At 45.9% G+C, this 26,901-nt stretch overlaps 1 protein-coding gene and 1 non-coding gene across 10 annotated transcripts in view; both read left to right on the top strand.

Moving 5' to 3' along the window:
* The window catches only part of UBAP2 (ubiquitin associated protein 2), a 110,574-nt gene extending 84,710 nt beyond the window's left edge, over positions 1-25,864 (top strand). For 8 of the 9 annotated variants that reach the window (XM_086683381.1, XM_086683380.1, XM_086683379.1 and 5 more), the window contains 17 exons: positions 686-899; positions 4,231-4,505; positions 5,114-5,283; positions 6,655-6,868; positions 11,130-11,169; positions 13,311-13,494; positions 14,929-14,998; positions 19,397-19,592; positions 20,436-20,527; positions 20,808-20,855; positions 23,202-23,280; positions 23,501-23,706; positions 23,996-24,095; positions 24,180-24,287; positions 24,444-24,511; positions 24,597-24,788; positions 24,879-25,864. In XM_086683381.1, coding sequence (XP_086539507.1) covers positions 686-899; positions 4,231-4,505; positions 5,114-5,283; positions 6,655-6,868; positions 11,130-11,169; positions 13,311-13,494; positions 14,929-14,998; positions 19,397-19,592; positions 20,436-20,527; positions 20,808-20,855; positions 23,202-23,280; positions 23,501-23,706; positions 23,996-24,095; positions 24,180-24,287; positions 24,444-24,511; positions 24,597-24,788; positions 24,879-24,974 — 2,352 coding nt within the window. In that variant the 3' untranslated portion in view covers positions 24,975-25,864. The remainder of the gene's footprint in view (positions 1-685; positions 900-4,230; positions 4,506-5,113; positions 5,284-6,654; positions 6,869-11,129; positions 11,170-13,310; positions 13,495-14,928; positions 14,999-19,396; positions 19,593-20,435; positions 20,528-20,807; positions 20,856-23,201; positions 23,281-23,500; positions 23,707-23,995; positions 24,096-24,179; positions 24,288-24,443; positions 24,512-24,596; positions 24,789-24,878) is intronic. The other variant, XM_086683382.1, reaches the window with a different exon arrangement.
* Positions 12,608-12,690, top strand: LOC112851842 (small nucleolar RNA SNORD121A). Its single transcript, XR_003222831.1, has one exon. It is a non-coding gene; the product is annotated as a small nucleolar RNA SNORD121A (small nucleolar RNA).
* Positions 25,865-26,901: the final 1,037 nt, after the last annotated feature.

Here is a 26,901-nt window from a genome sequence, read left to right as displayed (position 1 = left end):
TGGTGTTAGAAAGTGGTTATAAAGTGGTCTTTTACATATATCATTCTCTTTGGATCTTGGTATGTGACCTGACAGGATAGATGGGGGAGGTGTAACATTTTCTTTTGTATACTTGTGGAGCATTTTTGGTGTTCTTAGTCATCAAAATAGCTCGAAATAAGCACAGCAGTGTCCAGGGTATCTGTCCAGTACACAGATACTTCATGTGTAAATCATTGTCTGATTTTAGAATATTAACTTTTTAGACAGGTACTGCAAACTGCATTTAATATTGTAGGATTACATGGCTGAGCCTTTCTGTGACCAAACTTAAAGATGATTATTGTTGTTCCATATTTTGAGAAAGTACTATATTTTTATTTCTCTAGCTTGTCTTTGTCATTTAATTCATGATATTTCTCTTTAGAAAACTATTTTGTTTGTGAACTTGTGACATCACTTTTATCCTAAAATCCAGGGAAAATAGTCCTCTTCCTTTAACCTCTCATCAGAATCAGGACTGATTCTTGGATTTAATCAGATCTTTTTTGGTAATATTTTCCTGTAGTATTTGCTCAGGTGAGTCTTGTTGATTCCATGTTCTGGGTTATAGATTTTAAAATCCTTGTGAAAATACTTGGTATGTTTTAACTCTGGGATAGAAATTTGTATTGCTGAAGGTTTTTCTTTTTCTTTCTCTTTAAAGTCATCCGTCCTTGGTTCAGGATTTGGAGAGCTTGCACCTTCCAAAATGGCAAACATCACCAGCTCCCAGATTTTGGACCAACTGAAAGCTCCAAGTTTGGGCCAGTTTACCACTACCCCAAGTTCACAACAGAATAGTACAAGTCCCCCCACAACTACTACTTCTTGGGACCTCAAGTCCTCAACTTCCCAGTCCTCAGTCCTTAGTCATTTTGGTAAGTACACATGTTCTGTGGTGGTTTGCCCCTAGTGAGGACATGCTGAACATTAGCAGAGTGTGTTAACTTGTAACGCTAATGTGGAATTTATCCAGAGGTACTATTTAGTAGAATTTCTATAGCATTTCTGAATTAATTCCGTTAGCTTTGTATTGTGTAAATATCTGTATTTAGTTAGTAGTAGTAGTAGTGGTAGAAGTTATATTAGAACATACTTTGAAGAGATGTGCAAAAGCATGGGAAAGCCATGCAAATATATGGAAACAACACTTTGTAAGTAAAGGCCGAAACAGAATTTTCTAAGCTGTATTACAGTAGGGTGGGGACCGAGTCAGGGATGTGGACAACATTAAAAAAAATTTTTTTTTAATGTGTATTTATTTTGAGAGAGAGAGCACAAGCGAGCAACAAGCAGGGGAGGGGCAGAGAGAAGGAGAGACAGAATCCTAAGCAGGCTCTGTGCCATAAGTGCAGAGTCAGTGCGGGGCTCAAACTCATGAACTCTGAGATCATGGACCTGAGCCGAGATCAAGAGTCAGACACTTAACAGACAGCGCTACCCAGGCACCCCTGGACAACATTTTAAATCACACCCTATGGATGGATTGCTTTCTCATTCTAACATTCGTAGGTATCTATCATGATTTGTGCCAGGCTCACTGTCAGTGGTTTGTAACATAAAGGCACCATGTGTAAGTTTGATAATTTCTAATCTATACTGCTGTAGACTTTGTGATGTTAAAACACCCATTTCCTATTAACATACGCATGCCACACTGCATTAAGGAACAGCAGAGGATTGTATTAACCATAGGGTTGGTTTCCTGGGCAGGTTTATGTTTAGGACTTATTCAAAGAGATAGAAGTACATTTCTCTACTCAAAGAAATAGTTCTTTGTAATGGAAGTACTTGAGACCACTCCCATGTTTGAAGTGATGTCCACCAGGCTTCAGAATGAGGCGTATCTATTCATTAGAGCCTCATTGCCCAAAGTTTTTTACCTTCTGCTTAATACATACTAAAAGTCCGCATTCCCAGAAGGAAAGTAACTGTATGCTATAAACCACATTGTACAAACATTAAAGGCACAGAGTCACTTTTAACTGTTAAGAATGCTGGCAGCCTTTGCCTGGAACATATCAAAAGTCTATGTTCCCAGACACTAGCCAAGAGCCAGTTAAACAAGGTGGCATTTTTGATGGCAGCTGTAGTGCTGTGTTAATCTTCTTCTGCATACCCACTGCAGTGGGTGATAAGGGTTTTTAGATTTGCACATGCTATTCCCATGTTCCTTATAAATCCTGTCTTTTTCCTACATGCCTCTAATATAAAGTCCAAAAATAGATTTATCTAAGATGGAAATACATTAAGTGATGGGTTGGCAAACCTTCAACTAGATTTGTCACCTCTTTTTGCAAATACGGTTTTATTGGAACACAGCCATGACCACTCATTATGTTTTTTTTTTTAATGTTTATTTTAGAGAGGGAGCGCGCGCGCAAACATGAGCAGGGGAGCACAGAGAGAGAGGGAGACAGAATTCAAAGCAGGCTTCACACTGTCAGTGCAAAGCCTGATGTGGGGCTTGAAATCATGAACCACAATACCATGACCTGAGCCGAAATCAAGATTCTGATGCTTAACCAGCTCAGCCACCCAGGCGCCCATTATGTGTTGTCTTAGCACTACTTGCAGTCTATAGAGGGAGAGTTGAGTAGTTGCTAACAGATGGCCTTCACAGCCTAAAATTTTTACTACCTGGTTCTTTGCTGAAAAAAATTACCAACTTCTATCGTGTATGACTTGAAAATCATGTAGACAAAGGGTAACTTCCTTATAGAAAAGAGTAACTAAAGGGGCGCCTGGGTGGCTCCGTCGGTTGAGCGTCTGTCTTCAGCTTAGGTCATGATCTCGCAGTTTGTGAGTTCAAGCCCCGCGTTGGGCTCTGTGCTGACAGCTCAGAGCGTGGAGCCTGCTTTAGATTCTGTGTCTCCCTCTCTCTGCCCCTTCCCCACTCATGCTCTGTCTCTCTCTGTCTCTAAACATTAAAAAAAAAAGAGTAACTAAAAATCAAGGAGATGAACAACAAAGTAAAAAAATGGTCAACAGGGTATGGTCAGAGTTCATAGGCAAGGTATATTGGAGTGTATGAAATGATGCTTCATCCAACTTATTTTTATTTGCATCTTTTATGCTATTTTCCATTATTCAAATTAGGAAAAGAATCTTGAAGTATTTGTCAAAATTAAGAGTTGTTCTTTGAACCAATAACTCTTCTACAGGTATACTTGCACTTGAGCAAAAGGTCTTACATAAAAAACCGTGCATTACAGCATTGTTTTTCTTTTTTTTTAAATTTTTTTTTTCCAACATTTATTTATTTTTGGGACAGAGAGAGACAGAGCATGAACGGGGGAGGGGCAGAGAGAGAGGGAGACACAGAATCCGAAACAGGCTCCAGGCTCTGAGCCGTCAGCCCAGAGCCCGATGCGGGGCTCGAACTCACGGACCGCGAGATCGTGACCTGGCTGAAGTCGGACGCTTAACCGACTGCGCCACCCAGGCGCCCCAACAGCATTGTTTTTCATAGCAAGAGTTGGGAAATCTAAAAACCCTTTAATATAGTACTGGTTTTAAAACTTGATGCCTATGTACACTGGATTACTATGTGGCCACAAAAATGAAGTAGCTCTTCACACATTAATGTGGAACAGTTTCTGAAAACTAAATGGTTTGTGAGGAAACTGTATATAATGTATGTGTGTGTGTGTGTCTGTATACGTTTGTATTTTGAAACAGTGTCTCTGAAGATACTCATACCTGGGTGCAGTGTCTGCCTTTGTAGACTGAATCTGCAGATAGTGTTGGAAGGGTGATTTATGTTAACATATACACTTTTTTTTTGCTTTCTGGATTTTGTGATATCACATATTAGTTACTGGAAAATAATTTTTAACAATTTAGTTACAAAATTCATAAAGCAACAAAATATAATTCGCTATTCGCTAAAGGCCAGATGTGTGTAGCAACTCCTTGCTTTTCTTATCCACTTTTCAACCAGTATAACTTAACATAAACTGCATCTCCTATCTGCATAAGAATTTATCTATAAGCCCATACAGTCATCCTTTCCTTTTATCATATGCTAGCTATAATATATCACACACTCCCCACTTAGGGGATTCAGCTAGATGGTTGTTGGGAGAAACCAGTGATAACTACAACCTTTCTTTCTCAGTCATGGCGGAAGAGGGAGCTCTAAGCTCGTGTGCCTAAATAATTGATTGTTGCTTACTTTCCTTCCCTCCCCCTTCACATATTTAATAGACTTCAAATCTCAACCTGAACCATCCCCGGTTCTTAGTCAACTGAGCCAGCGACAGCAGCACCACACTCAGCCCGTTGCTGTTCCTCCTCCTGGGTTGGAGTCCTTTCCTTCCCAGGTAAAACTGCGAGAGTCAACACCCAGGGACAGTACCTCCACTGTGAACAAACTTCTGCAGCTTCCCAGCATGACTGTAGAAAACATTGCTGTGACTGCCCACCAGCCACAGCCTAAACACGTCAAACTACCGAAGCGGCGGATACCCCCAGCTTCTAAGGTGTGTTCTCCATCCAGAAGTCACAATCCCAACAGTGGATATAATTTAACATTTAGCTCAAGGGCTGGGTTAGTAAGCCTCAGAAGAGGTGACATCGTATTTGTTTTTCATGCACATAGCTTCCTGCTTTATGAGAATTGGCCATTTCTGAGTGCCTGGGCTAATATTAGAGGGAATGGCTTTTTGTTAGAGACTGTTAATTCAAATTACTGGACCTGGCTCAGAGAATTTGCTGGTCTTGTGTATTTAGCTGTGTCACATAGATAGAGAATAAGTGGTTCTTTGACCAGATGATGCTTTCAGAGGAGGCCCGCTCTCTTCCTCTGCTCACCCACCACCAACTCCCCCTTTCTTCGGCCTTTGCTGTAAGAAGCAGTTGGTGGCATTGATCATTCTGCTGTTAACTTTTAATTTTTCTTTTCTCTTTTTTCTCTTGTCTTTGTTTTTTTTTTTGCAATATTCTGTTCCTTTTTCCTACTACTGGGCTTCTCACCCCATGTTCCTCAAGTGTGCCTGTAGTGCTTTGGGAAGCCAGTACTCACTGGCTGTATTACAGGCCTCTGGGACTTGGGATCTCTGTTCCTGACGTGATGGCTCTGCTTTTTCAGATCCCAGCTTCTGCAGTGGAAATGCCTGGTTCAGCAGATGTCACAGGATTAAACGTTCAGTTTGGCGCCTTGGAATTTGGATCAGAACCTTCTCTCTCTGAATTTGGATCAGCTGCAAGCAGTGAAAATAGTAACCAAATTCCCATCAGCTTGTATTCAAAGTCATTAAGGTACACAACTTCTTCTCCGGATTAAGTCCTTTGTTGGCAAAGTAATGGAGTCTAAGAGATCACCTGTTGGAGGCAATACACCATGTGGTGCTGGGTTTGTACAGCCATTATTAGTACCTAATTGCAGAACTTTTCTTCCATAACCCTAAAAAGAACCTTGTGCCTGTTAGCAGTCACTCCCAGTTTCTCCCTCCTCTTTCCCTTTGGCAACTAATCATCTGTCTCCGGATATGCCTATTCCAGATACTTCATATAACAAGGATCATTTATGTTGTAGCATGTGTGCATTTTATTTCTGAATAGTATTTCATTATGCAGATATATCACATTTTGTCTATCCATTCATTAGTTGATGGACATTTGGATTGTTTCCACTTTTCGACTATTAGGAATCATGCTGCAATGGACATTCATTTACAGATTTGTCTCCTTTTAGTTCTTTTGGATTTAGACCTAATAATTGCTAGGTCATATGGTAACCCGTATATTACCTATTTGAAGAACCAGCAAACTTCTTTCATGTGGCTGTAGCATTTTACGTTCCTACCAATAATCTATGAGGGATGCAATATTAAAAAAATTTTTTTTTTCCAATGTTTATTTATTTTTGAGAGACAGAGTGAATGGGGGACGGACAGAGATAGAGAGAGGGAGACAGAATCTGAGTCGTCAGCACAGAACCTGACATGTGGCTTGAACCAGCCAGTCGCGAGATCATGACCTGAGCTATAGTCGGATGCTTAACCAACTGAGTCACTCAGGCTCCTTGAGGGATGCAATTCTTGTATATGTTTGCCAACTCTTATTTTTCTTCAATTGAATATTTGTTTTATAAGTAGAGAATCCCTGATTTTAGATTTTATTAATTTTTCTGCTCTCTAGTGCTAAAACCTGATGTTTGTTTGGGTTCTCTTTCTACAAGTGGTCCCAGACATCTGGATTCCTTAAAGATTCTTAAGGATTCTTTAAAATGTCCTTCTGCCTGTCATTTAAATTAGGTGGGTCTGCAGCGCCTGGGTGGCTCAGTTAGTTGAGCATCTGGCTCTTGATTTCGGCTCAGGTCATGATCTCACATTTCTTGAGATTTAGTCCCACATCAGGCTCTGCTCTGACAGCGCCAAGCCTGCTTGGGATTCTCTTTTTCCCCCTCTCTCTGTCCTCCTGCCCCCTCTCAAAATAAATAAACATTTAAAAAATGGTGGGTCTGATTTGGAAATTTGCATCTTTAATACAGTTAAAGAATGTGGTAGTGTAAATGTGTAGGTACAGACATGTTTGTTTATAGTATGACAGTAAAGTGATGAAATAGTTCTACTCAATGAAACCATGTAACACGACATAAATTTATGTCAAAATCTTTTTATTCTCTAGTGATTCTTTGAATACCTCTCTACCGATGACCAGTGCAGTACAGAACTCCACCTATACAACTTCAGTCATTACCTCCTCCAGTCTGACCAGCTCATCGCTGAGCTCCACTAGTCCAGTAACAACGTCTTCCTCCTATGACCAGAGTTCTGTGCATAACAGAATTGCATACCAAAGCTCTGTGAGTCCATCGGAGTCAGCTCCAGGAACCGTCACGGTAATTGGTCTTTCAAGTTTCTTCTTGTACAAAATCCTATTTAGAGGTCCATGTTTAGTTTGGGAAATGAGGGTTTTAGATGACATTTTCTTTAAGAAATTAGTTAACCTTTTGAATACAATTCTTGTAGTCTGTTGAGTTTTCTAATAGTGGGCATCTGGTGTGAAATCTGCTTTTCAGGTACCCATGCACAGGAATGTGTGAATGGACCTCAGAAACTTAGTATACAGAAAGCATAAGGATATACTCCAAGTTCATAGTATTTTGGATGGGGTGGGGGTGGGGGTACTCTAGTCTTATTTGTAACATTTTAGTTTCCTGTAAGGCAAAGGTGTTCAAACATTACTAGAGCTACTTCAAAGAGTGGACAAGAACATGAAAATAAGGGAAATAGTTGAATTGGCGTAGCAGAAATTTGGGTTCATTTTCTTAAGTTTCCTTCTAAGACTCTCAGGATATATTGTACATCTCAACATAGGAATTTTTTTCCCTCCCTTTCTTTGTTTTCCTTCTTTTATGTTAGATGTTTTCCTTAAATGTCTGGTGATTTCAGGCTGCCTACTTGACACTAAAAGGTTAACTATGGGCTTTGGCTTGTGGGGTAGATAGTGGAATGTGGGCTTTGATGTGGAACAGCATGGGCAGGCCATTTCTTTGGGGGTGGGGTGGGGGCGGGTGGACACACCCCCCCCGTGTGGACACACCCCCCCCGTGTGGACACACCCCCCGTGTGGACCCCTCCTTTGTCAGCTCCTTTGACCCGTTCTGTTGAGCTTGTTTAGATTTTCCAGATACTCTTCTTGTCACTTCCCTATAGGGCCTATGTCTATCTGTCAGTGTCTTAAGAGCCTAGCGGAAAGAGAAGTCTGTTGTCAGAATACTTGTTTTGTCTGTGTTAATCATTTTCGTTAACACTACATCTGACCATGTGTTAACCCTTTTGATGATGTTTAGGGCCTGAGAGAGAAGGTGGGAGGGGGCAGTTACCTTGCTGTGCAAATGGAGAGAGAGGGGAAGGGATCTGGTCTGTGCAGTCTTTAAACAAATCCTTCTACATTTAGCTGTACCTCCACTCCCACTTTCAAAGTTATCTGGTGCAGATAAATACTGAGTTGCTTGGTATGGCTCTTTGATTTAGTTGCCTTATTTTCTGGATTTGCCTAACACTACCTTTAGATTTGGCTTTACCATGTGAACTAAGTCAGTTCCCATTCTGTCTATGCTTTCTAGTCTACAGAATTTTGTTATCATTGTTTCACCTGTATTTGTCTTACTGGGTTTACATATTTTTTATAAGCCATATACTCTGATCTATCATCTTTAACAAGAGGTTTATTCTTGTATTTTTCAATATGCAACTAACCACATGTAGCGGTTCATTTTATTTTATCTATTAAAATTTATGTATTTATCTTGAGAGAGAGCACAAGGGAGAGTCGGTGAGGGGCAGAGATAGAATCCTAAGCAGGGTCTGCACCTGCACAGTGCAGAGCCTGACTTGGGGTTCTAACCCACAAACCGTGAACCGAAACCAAGAGCCAGACACACAACCGACTGGGCCACCCAGGCGTGCCACATGCAGTAGTTCATTTAAGTAAACAGAATTTTAGCTCCTCAGACATACCAACCAAATTTTAGTTTAGTTTAATTTATTTAAGTTTATTTATTTTGAGAGAGACAGAGAGAGGGTGCAAGTGGGGAGGGGCAGAGAGAGGGAGCAGAGAATCTCAAGCAGGCTCCCCACTGTCAGCACGGAGCCAGACACGGGGCTCAAACTCACAAAACAGTGAGATCATGACCTGAACCAAAACCAGGAGTCAGATGCTTAACCAACTAAGCCACCCAGGTGCCCCCTAACCAAATTTTAAATGTTCAGTGTCTATGGTGGCTATAATATAGGAACATGCACATGTGCATATAGAATATTCCCTTTATTGCTGAACATTTCCTTGTATAGTATTGGTATAATTTCCAAAAGAGAAATCAGACTCTGTGCTGTCTAAGCTTAAATCCCTATTGTCTGCTCGACTTCTGAATTCCAGCTCTAATTTCACCTGGTATGCTGCTTGCTCAGATCATTACCCACCTCATTCCTTGCTTGACTAGTTGAACTAAGACCCTGCAGACTTTTGATCTCTTCATGACCATTTGGCACTTCTTTACTTTTATTCCCACCATTCTTCTGCCTAGAATTACCTCCACCCCAAATAATGTGGCTTCTGTGTTGAATCAGTTTGTCCATTGTATTTTTGAGAGAGGGAGAGAGTACTAGTTGGGGAAGGCCTCAGGGAGAGAGAGAGAGAGAGAGAGAGAGAGAGAGAGAGAGAGAGAGAGAGAGAATCTTAGTCTCCATGCCTGGTGGGAGCCTTACACAAGGCTCCATCTCATGACTGTGAGATCATCATCTGAGCTGAAATCAGTAGAGTCTGATGCTTAACCCACCGAGCCACCCAGGTGCCCCCATTGTCTATGCGTGATTTTCAAGGTGGAATAAAATAGTCCTAAGGTCTGATGGCTGTTCTTTTCTATTCCCCCTTTTTATTCTTTCTGTATGGTGTGGTTTTGAGAACATTTCTTTGTCACCATTTGTGCTGTTTTGAGGTACATGCTTGGTATCATGTGTGTGAATTTAGTGCGTATATGTTTTTAAAATGTTTATTTTGTTTTAAGAGAGAGAGCGTGCATAAATGGGGGAGAGGCAGAAAGAGAAAGAGAATCTTAAGCAGGCTCCATGCTCAGCGTGGAGCCCAGGGTGGGCCTCGTTCCCATGACCCTGGGATCTTTACCTGAGCTGAAATCAAGAGTTGGATGCTTGACTGAGCCACCCAGGTGCCCCTAGTGCATAGTGAACTCTAGTTTAAGAGAGGAAGAGAGTACAATTTTGATTGCTTTCTAACCTATCTGTATATATACTGGTAAGGTGTATTGTATTTTCCTTTCCCTGACCTCAGTCTTACATTTTAACTCATTTTTTTCCCCTCCTTGAAGTTCTAATCTTTTATTGTCTACATTTCTTGTAAATAATCTCAAAAAAAGTTTTTCAGGAAAAAAACACGTTAGGGACATCTGGGTGGCTCAGCCGAACATCCAACTCTTGTTTTCAGCTCAGGTCATGATCTCACCGTTCTTGGGTTTGAGCCCTGCATCGAGCTCCCTGCTGGCAGTGTGGAGTCTGCTTGATATTTTCTTGCTCTCTCTTTCTCTCTCTGCCCCTCCTCCATGCATGTGCACATGTTCCCTCTTTCTCTCTTTCTGTCTCTCTCTCAAAATAAATAAACTTTAAAAAATGTTTAAAAAAAAAGGAAAAAACATATTATCAGTAACACAACAGGATTTGGGTTAAATGCAGAAGCAACATCTAAAGGCTTGTCTTCTTTCTTTAGTTTAAGTTTTCACATTTGTAAGAAGGAAATCTCTGTCAGCTTCCTTTTCCCATCCAGGAATAGTGTCTGGGCCTTGTAGGCCCCACTATCATTCACCGTATGCTTTGGTCAATCTGTGGAAATTTTCCTTGTGAGGATACCTCCTTTTGTGTGTCTAGTTTCCAATGAAATGCCTTATGGTTACTGCAAACTAATTGTTTTCAGATTCCCCTCTTTTTGGTACTACCACACTCTGCTAACCTGCTGTTGCCCTACCCAGTTAAGAAAAGCCATGTTTCACAGTAACATCTCATTTTATTTGAGAACTATTTTCCATTTAATTTGGAAACTTTTTTTCTTGCCTGAGTGGTACTGAGGAGACCATGGGAGATACAAAGATGTGATTTCAGTATAAGTTCCCGAGTTCTTTGTACTGCCTAATAATTTTTAGGACAGTTTCTTTGCTTCCTGTGATTAGAGTCTGTCTTGTTACTTCCCTAAATACCCAGTCTGTTTTTCAAAAATGTCAGCTCCTTAGGATTTTTAAAGAATGTGTTAATTACCTCTCCTTTTATTAAGAAACAAAATAAAACAAGCCATCTCCCCCCCCCCCCCCATAATGTTTTTTATTTATTTTGGTGGGGGGAGCAGAGAGAGAGGGAGAGAATCCCAAGCAGGCAGTGTAGAGCCTGATGCAGGCTTACTGTCATGGACTATGAGATCATGACTTGAGCCGAAGTTAAGAATTGGATGCTTAATCCACTGAGCCACCCCAGTGCCCCACATCATTTCTTGATCAATCTATGATTCATGTATTTCTGACTAAATCCCAATAGAAAGTCAGCTAGGTTGTCATTTGATTTTTGTGGTATGCTTACTTTCTTTTCTCTTCCTTATAGAATGGACATGGTGGTGGTCGAAGTCAGCAGACTATAGACAGTAAGTATATAAGCTGACTATTCTCATTTTGTGTGGTGGAAATCAAACAAAAAGAGTATAGCTGCTAATATGATGGGGAAAACAATAGGCTAGTGACTAATTCTGCAAAACTAATCCTTTTGCATTTTTCTGATAGCTACTTCTTATCTGTTGGCATCATTTCTTTGGTAGGGTTTACAAGTTCAGCTAGAGATTCCTGTGAGTAGATTGTTGCTGATGGTATTATGAGAAATGTTAGCTACAGCAAGAAGGAATTGATAGCCTCATATAATTCTGTTTTAGTCAGACCACACCCCAAGTGTAGAGTGTAGCATGGATTTAAAAGATGCTTTGCTTAGAGGCACAGGTTCTGGTGTAGTCAGAGGGCTCTCATTCCAATACTGTAAAGGACTTTTAAAGCAGAAATTGGTGTGCTAGTTCAGGAAAGGCATGCTCTTTGCCTTCTGGATTCGATGAGCTATTGTGCGGAAGAGAGATAAAATGATGCTCTCTGTGAACACTTGGGAAAAAATGGGGATAAGATTCTATTAATTCTAGTAAGCTCAGTGTTCCCTGGAGATGATGGTTGCAGGTAAATCCCTGTTAGGTGCTCTTGGCTTATCTGTGATTGGTTATGATGATTTTCATTCATTTTTCAGTAACACAAATGGGTATCCATTATAGAAGCCAGAAAGACTTTCCTTTTATTTAGGATTTTTGGAATGTGGACATGGGATTTTTTTCAGTCCAAGAGGGGGCCTCAGTTGGAATTGAAATGACACATGTGATTACCCAGAGTTGGTTTTGATATTGCTGGGCTGCCGGAACTGTTTGGAGGTACATTGGTAGCTCTGAGAACTTGGGATGTCAGAGGACATTCTCATTTCACAAACCTTGGTGGCAAGTTTCCTCTCTGCAGGCTTGAGATTGAGAACATATCAAGGTGTCCTAGATCATTTGGAGATGAGGCTTCGTACCCACAACCCTGAGATCAAGAGTTGCACACTCTACCAACTGAGCCAGCCAGGCGCCCCAATTATTATTTAGAGATTATGAATAAAATCATGAGATATGAAATGTCTGGAAAACATAGCATGCATTTTAGATAGGTTTTTATCTCCATCTGTCTCTCCACTGCCATTCTTTCAGAGGCTTCTTGTGAACTTGTTATAATGTGACCTACGATCTACGTAGGTAACTTACAAGGTCTGAGTTTTGGGTCAGGGACATCTGTGGTGCTTTTATCTGGCTTCTGTAACAGGTGTCATGTTTGGAATAGACCGTCAGTCAAAAGCAAGTCTCAAGATTGTAAGGACCACTCTTAAGTATGGGTCATGTTCTGTGTTGACCCTGTTGCTACTGTGTTTGTTTTCAAATTGTCTTTTTGAGAGACTAGCATGTTTTCCCTCAGACTCCCAGGGAGTTCTGCAGATGGGTCAAGATTGCTTTTCCTTCCTAACTGGGAAAGACAATGATGCTTTATTTCCAAGCACATATCTGAGTTGTATGTGTGGATAGAAGTGAAACTGAGTCTTTCTACAGCTAGGATGGATCACATTTATGATCTTCTGGAAGCCTAATAAGCTCCTTTATGTGCTCTGAGGGTTTGGTTTGTTTGTTTGTTTGTTTATGGAAATGTTCACTATGCATGTGAATGTGGGTGTTGGACAGTGGATTTTAGGCATATGTAACTCTCCACAGTATAAGTACCCTGGGCTCTCAACCCCCGTGTGCCCTCAATTGGCTATGAGCTTTCACAAGTCAGCCTGATACAAGCAAAAACCTAACCCTTTGATGGTCTTGCCTACCAGATTTGTACCATCATCCTTTGTTGAGCCTTTTCAGAAAAATTTGCCTCCTAGCCTGTTGCTCTTTGTGGGTGCAGCTCTGGGTCAGGTTCCTTTAGTTAGGAGAAGTATATCCATGGCATAGGCTAGTTGATGATTATAAAGCTGTCATTTCCTATTCTCTGCCAAATCCTGTTCGTCTTACCTTCACATGTCATTTTTATTAGTTATATCTGACAGAAAATGCTTGGGCATTTTCCTTGGGGAATGTAACTTTGTATGTATCTCAAACCGACCCTGACCTGTCACAAGATATTGAACATATTGTACATACTTACAGATGGTTCTGGAGCTAAACCGATATGTTTCTTACAGCTACTTCATCCGTTCCAGCTCCAAAGACAACGGACCCTCCCTCTGCCCTCCCATCTGTGGGCTCACTGCCCAGCACCACTTCATGCACTACGCTTCTACCCTCTGCATCCCAGCACACTGCCACTTTGCCCTCCATGTCCCAGCCTGGTGACCTGTCCAGCAGCCCCCTCTCTCAGCTTAGCAGGTATGGGGAAAATATGAGCTCACAGTGAGAGGCACAATGGTGCGAAGTCCTGAACCCTTATAGAAAGCTCTTTCAACGAACAAAACTCCTTTTGCCTCTAGCATGATGTCCTGGCCTTTTGTAATAATGTTTTAGCTCATTCATTTTGGCTGGACGCTATCTCAGAAGCATCAGCAGCTGTGTAACAACATGTAATGCCCCTGCTGTCACAGAGCACTGGGGTCCCTGGGAATGGTGGAGCTAGGGTGTTTGTGCTGCTACTTTTCCTCCACCTCTCAGGAGTGTGCCCTGAACCTGGCCTGGCCTTTCCCACTCTGGGCTCGAGTCACAGTGATGTGAAGTGAGAATGATGTTTTTTGTTTGTTTTTGTTTTTTAAATGTTTATTTATTTATTTATTTATTTTTAATTTTTTTTTTTTCAACGTTTTTTTATTTATTTTTGGGACAGAGAGAAACAGAGCATGAACGGGGGAGGGGCAGAGAGAGAGGGAGACACAGAATCAGAAACAGGCTCCAGGCTCCGAGCCATCAGCCCAGAGCCTGACGTGGGGCTCGAACTCACGGACCGCGAGATCGTGACCTGGCTGAAGTCGGACGCTTAACCGACTGCGCTACCCAGGCGCCCCAAATGTTTATTTTTGAGAGAGAGAGAGAGAGAGAGAGAGCATGCATGCGCATGCGTGCAAGCAGGAGAGGGGGCAGAGAGAGGGCAAGACACAGAATCCAAAGCAGGCTCCAGACTCTGAGCCACCAGCACAGAGCCCGACGTGGCGCTCGAACTTGCAGGCTGTGAGATCATGACCTGAGCTAAAGTCAGATGCCCAACCGACTCAGCCACCCAGGTTCCCCGGGAATGATGTTTGGTTTCTGAGCAGGTCTTTTACTTGCTCCTGTTGTGGCTTCAGAGATTCAATTACTAGAATAGGGTGTAGGAGAATGGGTTTTGTTTGGTCCTCATCCTATATCTTTGGAGTATGCCTCTTTCCCTGTTTAGCCAGGAATAAAAGTGTTTGATTTGAATTCTGGATTTGATGGGAAGTCGGGCTCTGGCTCTGTCACGTGGGGTTGAACATAGGAACTTTCTTTCCTTGCATACAGTTGAAATGGGTGTCTCCATGACTGGCAGTGTTAGTGCACTCCTGTTCTAACTTTTTATGGTGTAAAGCGCAAATGATTTTAGTTGACTGAAGTTGTCCCTGAAGCCTTCCCAGGCCAGGGTGTCCCAGATCCTCATGGTGAATGACCCTTTAGATCATTTCTAAACATCAGAAAACCTGTTCTGGTCCCCAAGGTGATGAGGCATGAGGGATGTGAAGCTGGGGCTACCCTTGGAGGGATGGGGCAAGCTTAATATCTGGCCCACCTGGACATGTGGGCCTCTCCTGTGGGTTGACTCAGTGTGGTGGACATGTGGTGCTCTGTTTTGTCTTCTAGTTCCCTCTCCAGCCATCAGAGCAGCCTCTCCTCTGCACATGCGGCACTCTCCTCCAGCACGTCACACACAGTAAGTGTCCTCTGGGCTCCCTCATCGCCTTCCCTGCTCAGCGAACTCGAGCGCAGAGCTTAGTCACATGGTGATTGGAGTTTAGTCACTTGCAGGTGGGGTTTTAATATGTGTGTTTTGAATGTCTGAAATAACCTCAAATTCCTCAGGTGTGTTATCTCAATCTAGGTATGTGGTTTGAGCTGTTGCTTTTCTCAAGCACCACAGAGAACATCTTGATTCTTAAATTGGGACTTCCATGAAGGATTTGCCTCTCCAGAGCTGATCTGTGATGGGCAGGGCTCTTGGGGTGGATTTGTTCCTGAGCATTTACTGAGCTCCCTGTTTGTTAGGGGAGACTTTTGGACCTAGTTTGGGATTGGTCATGTTGAGGTATTTGCAGACTTTTTTGAGGAAAAAGGCTCATTGCAAGGAAAGTAGGCTCATTGCTAACTTCAGCTTGGACTCCATCAAAAGTCACGTTGAATCAAGAGCATTGTTCTAGATAACCTTCTGTTACTTTGTAAATGCCATTGTAGAGAGAATGCTTAGAGGAAAAAGAACTCATGTGAGGACTAGCCATCTTTTGGCACATGCATATCTCTCTCTCTCTCTCTCTCTCTCTCTCTCTCTGACAGTCCTGGCTCTTAGCCCAGTCAGTGGAACCACATTTCAGTTTGTTGGTGGTCATGAGGACTTTCCTTTTTGTGGCTTAGGTATTCTTTCCACTTAACTCCTGCCATTGCAGACCACCTTCCCCAGCTCAGAGGCAGACTTTGAAGAGGGAAGTCTGGGGTATGGAGGGCAGGAATGGAAGTATAAGTGGGGTGCCAGCTGGCGAGGGTCCTGATGTGTCAAGGAGCAACCCTAGGTGACGGTTATTGAAGTGTGGCTTCTTGAGGTGGTTTCTTGGCAGCAGTTTCAATGGTGGGTGTGTGTAGCTTGTGGTGAGCAGAAGAACGAATGTTGCTGAAATGGTGAGGAGGCAGGGTGGTGGTGGGGTGTTTAACTCAAGGCTAGGGGACACTGGAGCTTAGGGGTCTACAAGAGGTACCTAGATTGACCACAAAGTCCCTCACTGGGAGATAAGAAGAGAGAGGTCTCCAAACAGGGAAGGACATTTGGGGTACAGATCAGTAGGAGTTGTTATAAATCAGGGAAATTTGTTTCCTCTGACGAGGTCATTTGCTGCAGAATGGGATGATGGTGAAGGGTTGGCTCTATCCTTCCATTAGGAAGTGACTATCATCGAGCTTTTCAAACTCGTTTTCCTAGTGAAATCTTGGACATAATTCTTTGTCATAAAACACATAGATCACCATATTTAAAGCAGAGTGTAACTACGGAGTAAGTGCCTGTACCCCTGTTTGGCCGATGGGAGCTGTGAGTGGTCCCTGCTTCCCTGGCCCTGGTGCGTTGGAGCCAGTGCTCTTGCTCCCATGGATTAGCTGTACTCTGTGTTTTAGTATGAAACTCCAAATCCTGTAGCCCAAATAGCCACAACCAGAATTGCCCCATCAGGGAGTCCCATACTCTGTCAGGTGACACAATTGCCACATTGCTAATATAATAATGAATAGTATGAAGAGATACATACTGAAATGTTTTTCTGTATTTATTGTGCTAGGTCCTGCCCCTTTTCCTACTCTGTTCTTGACCCACTGGAGTTGGATTTTTTTTAACCCATGAAATGGGAAATTCATATGCAAAGTCCTTTTCCCCCTACCTCTTGCCCTTTTTCATTAATAACATAAATGGGAGTATTCCCTACATAGTATCCTTCAGTGTTTTCCCCATTAACAGTGCGTCTTTGAGATGTTTGTGTTGAAACCTAGATTCTTTCTTTTTCCATAGCTCTACGGCACCACATTACTCCCTCAGTCTTTTAGTGATGGAGCTTCAGGGCCATTTTCTGTCTTGAATACAAAACAGTATTGCATTCGATAACCTTCTACACATACTGCTTCACATGTATAGCTATGTTTGCAGGGTATATCCTGGAAGTCGAATTCCCAGGCATTTGACTTTGTTTTTGTTTTTTTTTTTTTTTTGAGAGAGTGAGAGTGGGGGAGGGGCAGAGAGAGAGAAGGAAGGAAGGAATCTTAAAGCAGGTTCCATTCCCAGTGCCGAGCCCTACACAGAGCTCGATCCCATGACCTACGTGGGCTCAATCTCAGGACCGTGCGATCATGACCTGAGTCGAAATCAAGAGTCAGGAAGCTTAACCCACTGAACTCCCCAGACGCCCCCCAGGCATTTAACATTTTATACAAATTGCCAAATTGCTCTGTACAGTGATTTTAACCTATTTACCTCTTACTGGTAATGAATGAAATGTACTATTTCCCCACTGCCTCCTGAAATCATGTTATCAAATATTTTTATGTTTCCAGTGTGTTAATTCAAAAAATGGCCTGTCAGTGCAGTTTTTTTTTTCCCCAGTTAATTTCTATTTATTTTGAGAAAGAGATAGCAAATGGGGGAGGAGCAGAGAGAGAAGAAGACAGAATCCCAAGCAGGCTCCAAGTTGTCAGCTTAGAGCCCAATGCAGTGCTCAAACCCATGAACTGTGAGATCATGACCTGAGCAAAAATCAAGCATCAAGACACTTAACTGACTCAGCCACCCAGGTGCCCCTGTCAGTACAGTTTTTAACTGAGTGAGCTTGAACATCATCTTTCATATATTAGAAAGCCATTTAATTTCCTTTTCAGTGAGCTCTTCATATTGTTCATTTTTCTGTCAGGTCCTTGGTGTCTGTTTCTAGGAACCCCTGTTCAGGAAACTAGTAAGTAGCCCTTTGTGATGGGAGGTGCACATACTTTTCCCAGGTTTGTCATTTCATTTTTGACTTTTGTATAGTCAGATACATCAGTCTTTTCATAGTTGTTATAAGTAGGTCTTTCCCACTTGAAGGTTATAAAGGAAATCTCAGGGTTTTCTCTTGCCCTTCGTGTCCTTATGGAAGGTTTGGTGCAGCTGTGCTTTTCTGGGCTCTTTCTGAGGAGCTGGCTGCACCGCCCCATTGGAGACACTGTGCGAGCAGTTTAAATGGAGGGGAAGCCATTTATGCCAGCCCTTTGTGGCCCTTGCAGATTTGAGAGGTGAGGAACAGAGACAGGAGCCCAGTCAGGTTCAGTTGGAGGTAGGAAAGGCTTGCTGGATGAGTTCCTTTCAGCAAGTTAAGAACTAGTTTTTTAGCAAGCTGCTTTTCTCTCCCCAGACTAGGGAATAGTAATTTTTTGTCCTGTGGTTAAGAGAGCTTTCAGTTCTATGACCGGTGATACCTAGGCACAGTGGTCAGAGCTGTTCCTCATTCTGCAGCAGGTGGTCAGCTTGGCTGTGTGCAAAGGACTGTGGAGCAGGTGCTGGGGCTGTCCTTACCCTGCTGCTGTCAGTCTAGGCTGAGGGGGCGGAGTCCTGGGGTGTCCCAGGAGACCACGGTTTTAGCTGTCTTTACCTTGCTGAACTGATTCTGGATGTCAGGGCTCTAAGATCAGTGCTCAGATGGGTAGGGCAGCCTGTGAGGCTGGGACCTACACAGAAGTGTCTGTGTGGTGGAAAGCACGGTGCATGGTTGTCCCCCTTCTGGGATTTCTTATTCCTGAGGCTTCTCCAGGAGTTTTCAGACTACTGTTTTCTGCACACGTTCTGGTTTGGAGGCTGGTCTCAGTATTACAGAGCCAATTCTTCCCTCTTTGGGCCTTGTTTTGCCCACCCAGATGTATCTTTTCCACCCACTCCCCACACAGCCCTTAAAGCCCTTTCTGGTACCTTGTTCCTTCCTGGAGCTGAGCAGCAGGGCAGGCTTCCTAGAATTCTGCAGAGCTTTTGTGGGTTTCACCCTTCTTTCCTAGGTGGATCCTGTCAAACGGGCAGAAGCACAGGCCATGCTTTTCTAGGTAGGTCCTGGTGGCTTGCACAGTGCTCCCAGGTTCTGGAGCAAAGGGCTCCCTGTGACTTCCTTATCAGAGTAGTTAGGAAGCCCAGTAGAAGGCAGCTATTCCCAGACCTCTCTGACTTGGGCTGGGCTGCCTGTGATGCCGTTATCAAATATTAGTCTCTCCTGAGACCACTTTTCTGTGAGGTGGGTTCTCACCTCACAGTCAGATGGTCTTAGTTCATATGTGGTTTAGGTGGAGTTTCTGTGCCTTATTTCAGATACCTTAGCTTGAGCAACTTTAACAATTTTTAAGAGGGTGTTGCTCACAAAGCTCAATTTCAGTAGCTTGATATTCAGCTTATGAGTTGTGTCCTGATGGCCTCCTCTAGCTGCAGTGTGGGGGCCCACATTGAGCACCAAGCACGGAGCCCCTCACACTGGTCTTCAGAGTGCAGGCCCCAGTGCCAGACCAGGTTCTCCTGCACTCTTGTGTTTTACCCCCAGATCCATGTGTCCTGGCTTTTTTGTTTTGCCAGCATGCCACCGTGGAGAGCACCCCTTCCCTCCAGTCCTCAGCCACCTTCTCAACGGCAGCAACCTCTGCCTCGGGTGCCACGTCCTCAGGGCTCAGCCTGCCGAGCAGCATGAACACAGTGAACAGCCTCTGCCTGGGTGGGACCACTGTGAGTGCCCCCAGCAGCAGTACCAGGGCCACGCCCTTGGTGACCTCAGGTGTGTGCTCTACAGACTTTTCCTATCCCCTGCCCCTAGAAGATGCACTTTCCACATCCCAGGCTTCCCAGGGAGGATGCCTAGAGGTGGCTGCAAGGCATTCTGGGTAGCTAAAAGCCTGGGAACATCCTGGTCTCCCTCCAGCCCTGCCATTGCTCCCTTGTCCTCTTTGTTCCACTGACCTCTTGAGGCCCAGTCCTTCCAGCGATGATGTGGGATGGGTAAAATCAGTCTTCTGGGTAGACTCCCCCCTGGGCAGGATTCCTGGTAGCCTTTTTGCTTCTAGCTCCCCTGTCTTTTCTATCCTCACTCTTTCCTGGAGCTGAGATGGCCTGGTGACATGGAGGGACCAGGGAACAGCTATCTTGGGCTCCTTGTGGCCACTTAGTATGATTGATTGCTAATCAGCCAGACCTAGGCGGTCTGTGTGGGCCAAGCAAACTGTGGTTTGGTAGAAACTGCTAAAAGCTACCTTTGACACAGCCTGTCCCCCTCTCCTGGGACCGCTCAGCCTTCCTTCTGTTCTGAGGAGGCAGATCATCCTTATGTGCAGGTTTGCTCGGTGCAGAGTGATGGTCAGGAGTGTGGAGGGGTGGTGTTTTCTGTCTGGGCATGGATACCCTCTGATGTGGAAAGAGACTGAATGTGGTATCACGAGCTTTCGGTCTCCCCCACTTCCTGGCACAGCCCTCTGTATTTTTCAGCTGCTGCCCTCCCCTCTCGCAGTGGCCCCATGGGGGGCAGCACTATGACAGTGAGCTCAACTCCCCCATCCCCCACAGTAGCTGAGCCATCTCATTCTTTGTGGTGGCATCTTCACTCCTGTGATTTTTGCTTTTACAGGCAAAGCACCCCCTAACCTGCCCCAGGGAGTACCTCCCCTGCTGCACAACCAGTACCTCGTGGGCCCGGGAGGACTGCTTCCTGCCTATCCCGTGAGTGCATGGTTATAGCTCCTGGCTGCCTGATTCCTTTGGCCTTAGCGGCTGACACCTGGCAGAACCTGGTGAGGTGGGCCTTGGGTTGCTGCAGCTCCTTCCCTGCTATTTCTCTCTCATCTAGTCTCCAAGAAAAGGTGTCTTTCCACAGCAGATGATCTGGTTCCCCTTCCAGAATATGTCCTAGCTCCTCAACCTTGTTTTGGGCCCCCATATGGGTCTGGGCTTCCCAGGGGATGGGATGTGAACCCTAACACCCTTTTTGGTTCTCATACAGATCTATGGCTATGATGAGCTCCAGATGCTACAGTCACGGTTGCCAATGGTGAGTGGGATGTAGCAGGGGATGGGGGGCTTTAGGCTCTTTCACAGGTCCTCCCTCCCTAGGCCTTCACTGCCACCTGCTGAGAAAGCTGCTTGCATCTGGGGGTGGTACCTAGTGCCACTGTCGCTTGGGCATGAGTGTCCTGTGCTTACTGCGTGGGAACTTGAAAACCATTGGGACCTTGGGTCCCAGTAGGCAGTGTCTCCTACTGAATGTGAGTCCTTCTCTTCCTTCATCTCCCCCCAGCTCCCCCTAACTCTTTTTAAAAAGACAAAACATATGACACAAGGTGGGGGTGCTTGACTGCCTCTAGAGTTTTTATCAAGTCCTCCTCTTAGAAGTGCCTCTTAAGTGGCCATCAGTGATGCTTTGTGATAGCAGCTTTGCTTGTCTGTCCCCAGCTGAATCACCCACTGGAGCTGACACTCTCTAAGGGCCTGTGTAGGTCTGACCTGCCATCACTGCTTGCTTGTAAGAATACTGGCCCCAGGATGTCCCTGGTTGCTGCAGCCTCACTCTGAGGCCAGGGCAGTTTCTTGAATGTGACCTTCACTCCCAGGATGAGGTTCCTGGCCTTCAGGCACATCACCACAGTGGGGCAGGTGTTCCCTGACTGACCAGCCTACAGGCTGCAGCGGTGCCTCTCCCTCCTTGGTCTGGCATTTCCCAGACTCCTGAGAATTTTCAGCAGCCTAGGGCGCCTGTTACATTGTTGGGAAGTAGAAAGTTATGCAGATGCCTCTGCTGAATGTGGTGTTTCCTGTTCCCTGAGGAGGAGGTTTTTCCCCAGTGAGGTGTCCTTTCTCAGCCTATTCCCCACTGGACTGCCTCCTGCTCTACCTGCCCACAAAGAGCTCAGGGTCCTGCAGGTGTCTCCTCCACCTCCCAGGCCTGGTGGATTAAGCTTTTGTCTTTCAGGAGAATGCTTCTCCGGCTTCTGAAGTATTTCCGGAGGTGGAGTTGGGGTAGCTGGGCAGCTCTTCCGCTTGGGTGCAAACCAGCAATCCATCACACTGCTGCCCAAGGGCCTGCTGGACTCTCCAGCTGCTGCCTGTGTCCTCGAAGGACCCAGAAAGGGTGTTGAAGACGTGATAGCAGATTTCTAAGGTGGTCAACAGAACTTAGGGTGTCTGGGGGTTGCCTGAGGCTTAGGACTTTGCAGAGGAGCTAGAAGTGGCCCTGGCCCCCTTACAGCCATCTGACCCAGGATCTCCAGGCATCAGAGGTGGAATATCAGAGGGTGTCGTGGTGGAGTCCTTAGAAGTGTGTCATTGGGATCCCAGCTCTGGGATCCTGCCTCGTAGTCTTTGTATCATTTTGTGCCTTAAAAGAAATCCCCTCTGAGCCTACTTTTGAGATACATTGTGTTCACTTTCCCCTTTGTTCATTTATTAGCCTCTGGTACTTTTGTGTCTAGTTCCAGCCTTTGGTTTTTCTTTTTTCTTTGAAAGAGCTCCCCCTCCTGGGCTTTCTCTAGGCCTGCCTCCAGTTGTGACTTGCTAGGTCTCTGACTTCCCGGTCCTGCCTCCTTCTGGGGTTCAGGGCTGAGGAAGCTATGGGTTTCCTGAAAGTTAGGTGGAGAGGAGGCCGAAGGAGGATGTAAGTGTCATTCCTTGCCAGGATGGCTCCCATCTGGTTGTGACCAGGCACTGTTGGCCACAAAGAAAGCAGGAAGGCTTTCCTCTGAGGTTTAGGGGCCAGGGTACAATATGTCTAGGACTGGCAAAGCCCTGGGTGGCGAATGAGGGCCAGGTCAGACCTCCCCTTCTCCATAGAGCTCCAATGTTTTGTGCTCTTGGCATCTACACTTGCCCCAACTCCTCTGTTTTCAGTGCTGTCAGGATGGAGTGGGTGGTGAGGGGCCAATTCAGGACCTTATCTGGGATCTTTTGTACCTGTACTTACCTGGCTTTACGGTTCTGACCCCTGTTAAACCGTCAGATAGCTCCTCTCCTGCTGGTTCCTTTTCAGGGTGCTTTCCTAGCTCCTTATAGAATCTGTCACATAGGAAAAGCCACTTGAGTTTGCCGGTGGCATTTACCAGCTTCCATCTGTGCTGTAAATTACACGTGAGATTGGGCCTCCAGTGGCTCTGCCTGGTGAAGGCTGACGGCCTTGTCAGTGTGTCTGCACACTTGTGGCTGCCACATTGCACAACTCCGAAGGACACCATTTACTTTGAATTCTCTTTGAGTGCTGCCCTCTGGAGGTATGCATGTGTTGCTGCAGTCTGGCCTGTCTGCGGAGCATGGCATTGCCTGGATGGCCTGTGCTGCCTGCTTGCCCTGCTCTCCTGGGCCTGGGACAAGGCCATTCTGCTGATCGAGCCTCCCTGGTCTCTCCTAGGATTACTATGGAATTCCCTTCGCTACACCCACAGCTTTGGCCAGCCGAGATGGGAGCCTAGCTAATAACCCGTATTCAGGTTAGTCTGTTCAGGGGGTGGGGAGTGGGGCATGGGACTGTAGCTAATCCTAGGAATCTGGAAGCAGAAGCAGAAGGGCTGAGAGAGGCCTGTGAGCTTCCTGTTGTTGAGGTGGCAGCCATACCTGTTCCTGTTTGCAGGAGACAGTCTGGCTTTTTTCCTGGTTGGATAAGGAGGGAGTGGGGGCAGTGATTGGAGTTCATGATTCCTCTTCTCCTAGGTGATGTCACCAAGTTTGGCCGAGGTGACTCTGCATCCCCCGCGCCCCCCACCACGCTGGCTCAGCCTCAGCAGAGCCAATCCCAAGCCCACCACACAGCCCAGCAGCCCTTTCTGAATCCTGCGCTGCCACCCGGCTACAGCTACACTGGCCTCCCCTACTACACAGGCGTGCCTAGTGCCTTCCAGTATGGGCCCACCATGTTTGTGAGTATTTGTGTGTGTGGGTGGTGGTGGTATTCCAGCTCTGGGGAGAAGCAGGGAGAGAGGGACATGACCCTACTCAGTCTCACTTGGCCTTCAGGAATGTTTTAGGCTGAAGCCAAAGCTACTTTCCCGTCTATTTTTATAGCTGCTAGCACGTGTTGTACTAGTGACCACAGACAGGTCCCTTGTGGTTGTGCTACCTGCTGCCTAGGGCTAATAAGCTGGTGGGTACCTGACCTGCTCCCCCTGCCCTGGTCCTTCACTGATACCTCTCCTGCTTCCCCACCAGGTCCCTCCCGCCTCAGCCAAGCAGCATGGTGTGAACCTCAGCACCCCCACCACCCCTTTCCAGCAGGCCAGTGGTTATGGCCAGCACAGCTACAGCACAGGTGAGGGGTGCTCCCAGCACGGAGAGCTGCAGATGGGACAGGCTTGCCTAGCTCACACGTACCTCTTGTACCCTGCCACGCTAGGTTATGATGACCTGACCCAGGGGACAGCAGCGGGAGACTACACCAAGGGTGGCTATGGTGGATCATCGCAGGCACAAAACAAGTCTGCAGGTTCTGGGCCTGGCAAAGGTAGCGTCTACCCCTCCTTTCCAGGATTGAGGCCCAGAGTAGTTGTCTTCTACTGACTCTTTCTCAGGCAAGGCTGTCCCAGAGAGTCCTTGGAGGTGTGGGGGAGGCTAGAGCCTGGGCCCTATTGGTGTGAAAAACAACTGCCTTCCCTCCTAGGAGTGTCTGTGTCTTCAAGCACCACCGGCCTGCCTGATATGACTGGCTCGGTCTACAGCAAGACTCAGGTGAGGGGAAGGATTCAGGTGGACAAGGGGGTGGGTGGGAGGTACAGCCCGAGCTGGCCCTTACCGTTGTTTCTTTACCCTGCAGACTTTTGATAAGCAGGGATTTCATGCAGGGACTCCTCCACCGTTCAGCCTGCCCTCGGCCTTGGGCTCCACCGGGCCCCTGGCTGCTGGAGCAGCCCCTGGTTATGCGCCCCCACCGTTCTTACACATTCTGCCTGCCCACCAGCAGCCTCACTCACAGCTGCTCCACCACCACCTTCCACAGGATGCCCAGGTGAGCCCAGTGATGGAGGCAGCCAACCTGCCCTGGACTGGGGGTTCTGTTCCGCCCCTTACAGCCTTCTCTCCTCCTCCTCCTCCTCAGAGTGGCTCGGGTCAGCGCAGCCAGCCCAGCTCCCTGCAGCCCAAGTCGCAAGCCTCCAAGCCTGCCTACGGCAACTCTCCATACTGGACAAACTGAACCCTGAAGAGAGGGGTGGGCTAGGGCGGGGCTTACCCTGGGCAGGAGAGAACATGCGGAGCCCATTGCTCTGGGAGCCCAGCACCCTTTCCTAGAATTCCTGAGACGTGTAACTGTGTCAGCCGAGCCTCTGTGGGGAGCCTGCCTCCCAGACTCGCTCTTGTATGTAATGTATTTATGTATGTATTTGTAAATGTGATAGAAGTCTTGGGAGAGTGGTGGGGGGTGGGGGTGGTACAGCTGCTACTCTTAGCCAGGCCTGCTCTCCCAACTACAGCCCCTTTTCACTGTAGCAAATAACCCCCTCTTTCCACTTCTGCCTTTAGGCCTTCTGTATAGCCTCCCAGCCAGCGGGCAGCTGGGAGCAGTGTCTGGAAGGGCTGGTTGAAGGCAGTTTGGGTTTTGGGGTCAGGTACCAATGAAGAATCACGACTTATTTTGCTCCCTTGTAAGCCATTATTTGAGGTTTCCTTCCCTGTGTAATTACTTTAGCCCTCGCTTTCTGAGAAACTGGTCCTTTTGTCATTTGCCCTGTTCCTCTCCTGCCAAATCTTGATCTGGGAATAGCAGAGATATCCTTCCTGCCCAGCGTGAAAGTGGCACCTGTTTGTCTGCATATAGAGCAGAGGCTTCTGCTTCTGGTCTTGTCCCCAAGAGACTTGCCTTCCTCTGGCTGACCGTTTTTTAAAAACAGTCTGAAGTTGCACTCAGAGATGTTGTCAGTCTGCTCCCTTTAGAAAACAAAAAAATCAAAGATACGCTGTCACCTCAGTGAGAACATGTCTCCAAGCAAAGGCTCCTCTATGCCAGTTGTCCTGAACCAGGTGGGCGACTGTTTCAGGGGTTTTCTCTTCTGCCCCATATCCACCTAATAAAGTTCTGAGAGCATGCACAGTCTCTGTGTGGTGTGACTCAAGGGCAGCTTAGGGTGGAGGCTGTCTTCATTATTATTCTGGGCAGCCTGGACTTCATAGGGCTGGGGCTGAAGTATAGCCCGTGTGGTCAGTCTTCTGACGATAGGGTGTAAAGGCTTAAATTGGTATTCCTTCTCTCGCCTCAGCCAGGTCAGCATCCAGAGGGTGTAAAGGTAAATGATAAGGCTGAAAAGACTGCTAACCCTCCTGACTGGGCAGGGGCAGTGATTCTCAAAGTTCATTTTGATAAGGCAATCTGTTTGTAGGGCCCGGTCAACAGGAATACTAGGGCAGGGTAACTTCTTTTCCAGACGTCAGCTGACATTAAAATAGGAAATAAAGGTAAGAACTGAGGATATTTTTCTCATGGCTGGAGGGAGAGTTTGGACAGCTAATCCTCCTTTCCATCCTGTGTCCTTCATCAACCAAAGAGAATCTTGATTAATAGTGAAGGGATGGGATTGAACAGACTAGTGAGTTGGGGTGGTTTGAAGTAGGTAAGCGGGTCCTGGGCTAAATACCTGCTCCACAAAGTCCCAAGCAGCCATTCACCTGGGGCCAGGATTCTAGTGCAGCTCCTTCCTCCTGCTCCCAGGCCATCAGGGAGGAACCAGGGCCATCCACCATTCCTGTTTCTGACACAAGGCAGGTCGCCCCACCATAGCACTACTATGCTCCAACGTAGAGGTGTTGCCAGAGGCTTTATAGCCTCCCATTTCATTCCTAAATAACCCCCTCAGACTAGACTAAGGAAGCAGCAAACAGAAGTGGTGCCTCAAATAGTGGTCAAGTCAGTGTGCCAGAACCAGCCCAGGGTCAGTCTTCACCTTTTCTGCTTGTGACCTCTAAAATCAGTGGTCATTTCATGAGTTGGGGGTACATGCTGCTGTTGCCCACAGCTTGAGCTCCTGACCAGGAAAAAGGTAAGTGCTCCACAAGTGAAACTAAACAGGGACTGTAATTACATGATATGATCTCTTGCCTGATTTCTGCTTATTAGCAGCAGGAAGTTC

Source organism: Puma concolor, chromosome D4, assembly GCF_028749965.1.
Source record: "Puma concolor isolate L17-30 chromosome D4, mPumCon1.1.hap2, whole genome shotgun sequence".
Classification (NCBI taxonomy): domain Eukaryota; kingdom Metazoa; phylum Chordata; class Mammalia; order Carnivora; family Felidae; genus Puma; species Puma concolor.
This window is presented reverse-complemented; position numbering and strand designations above follow the sequence as displayed.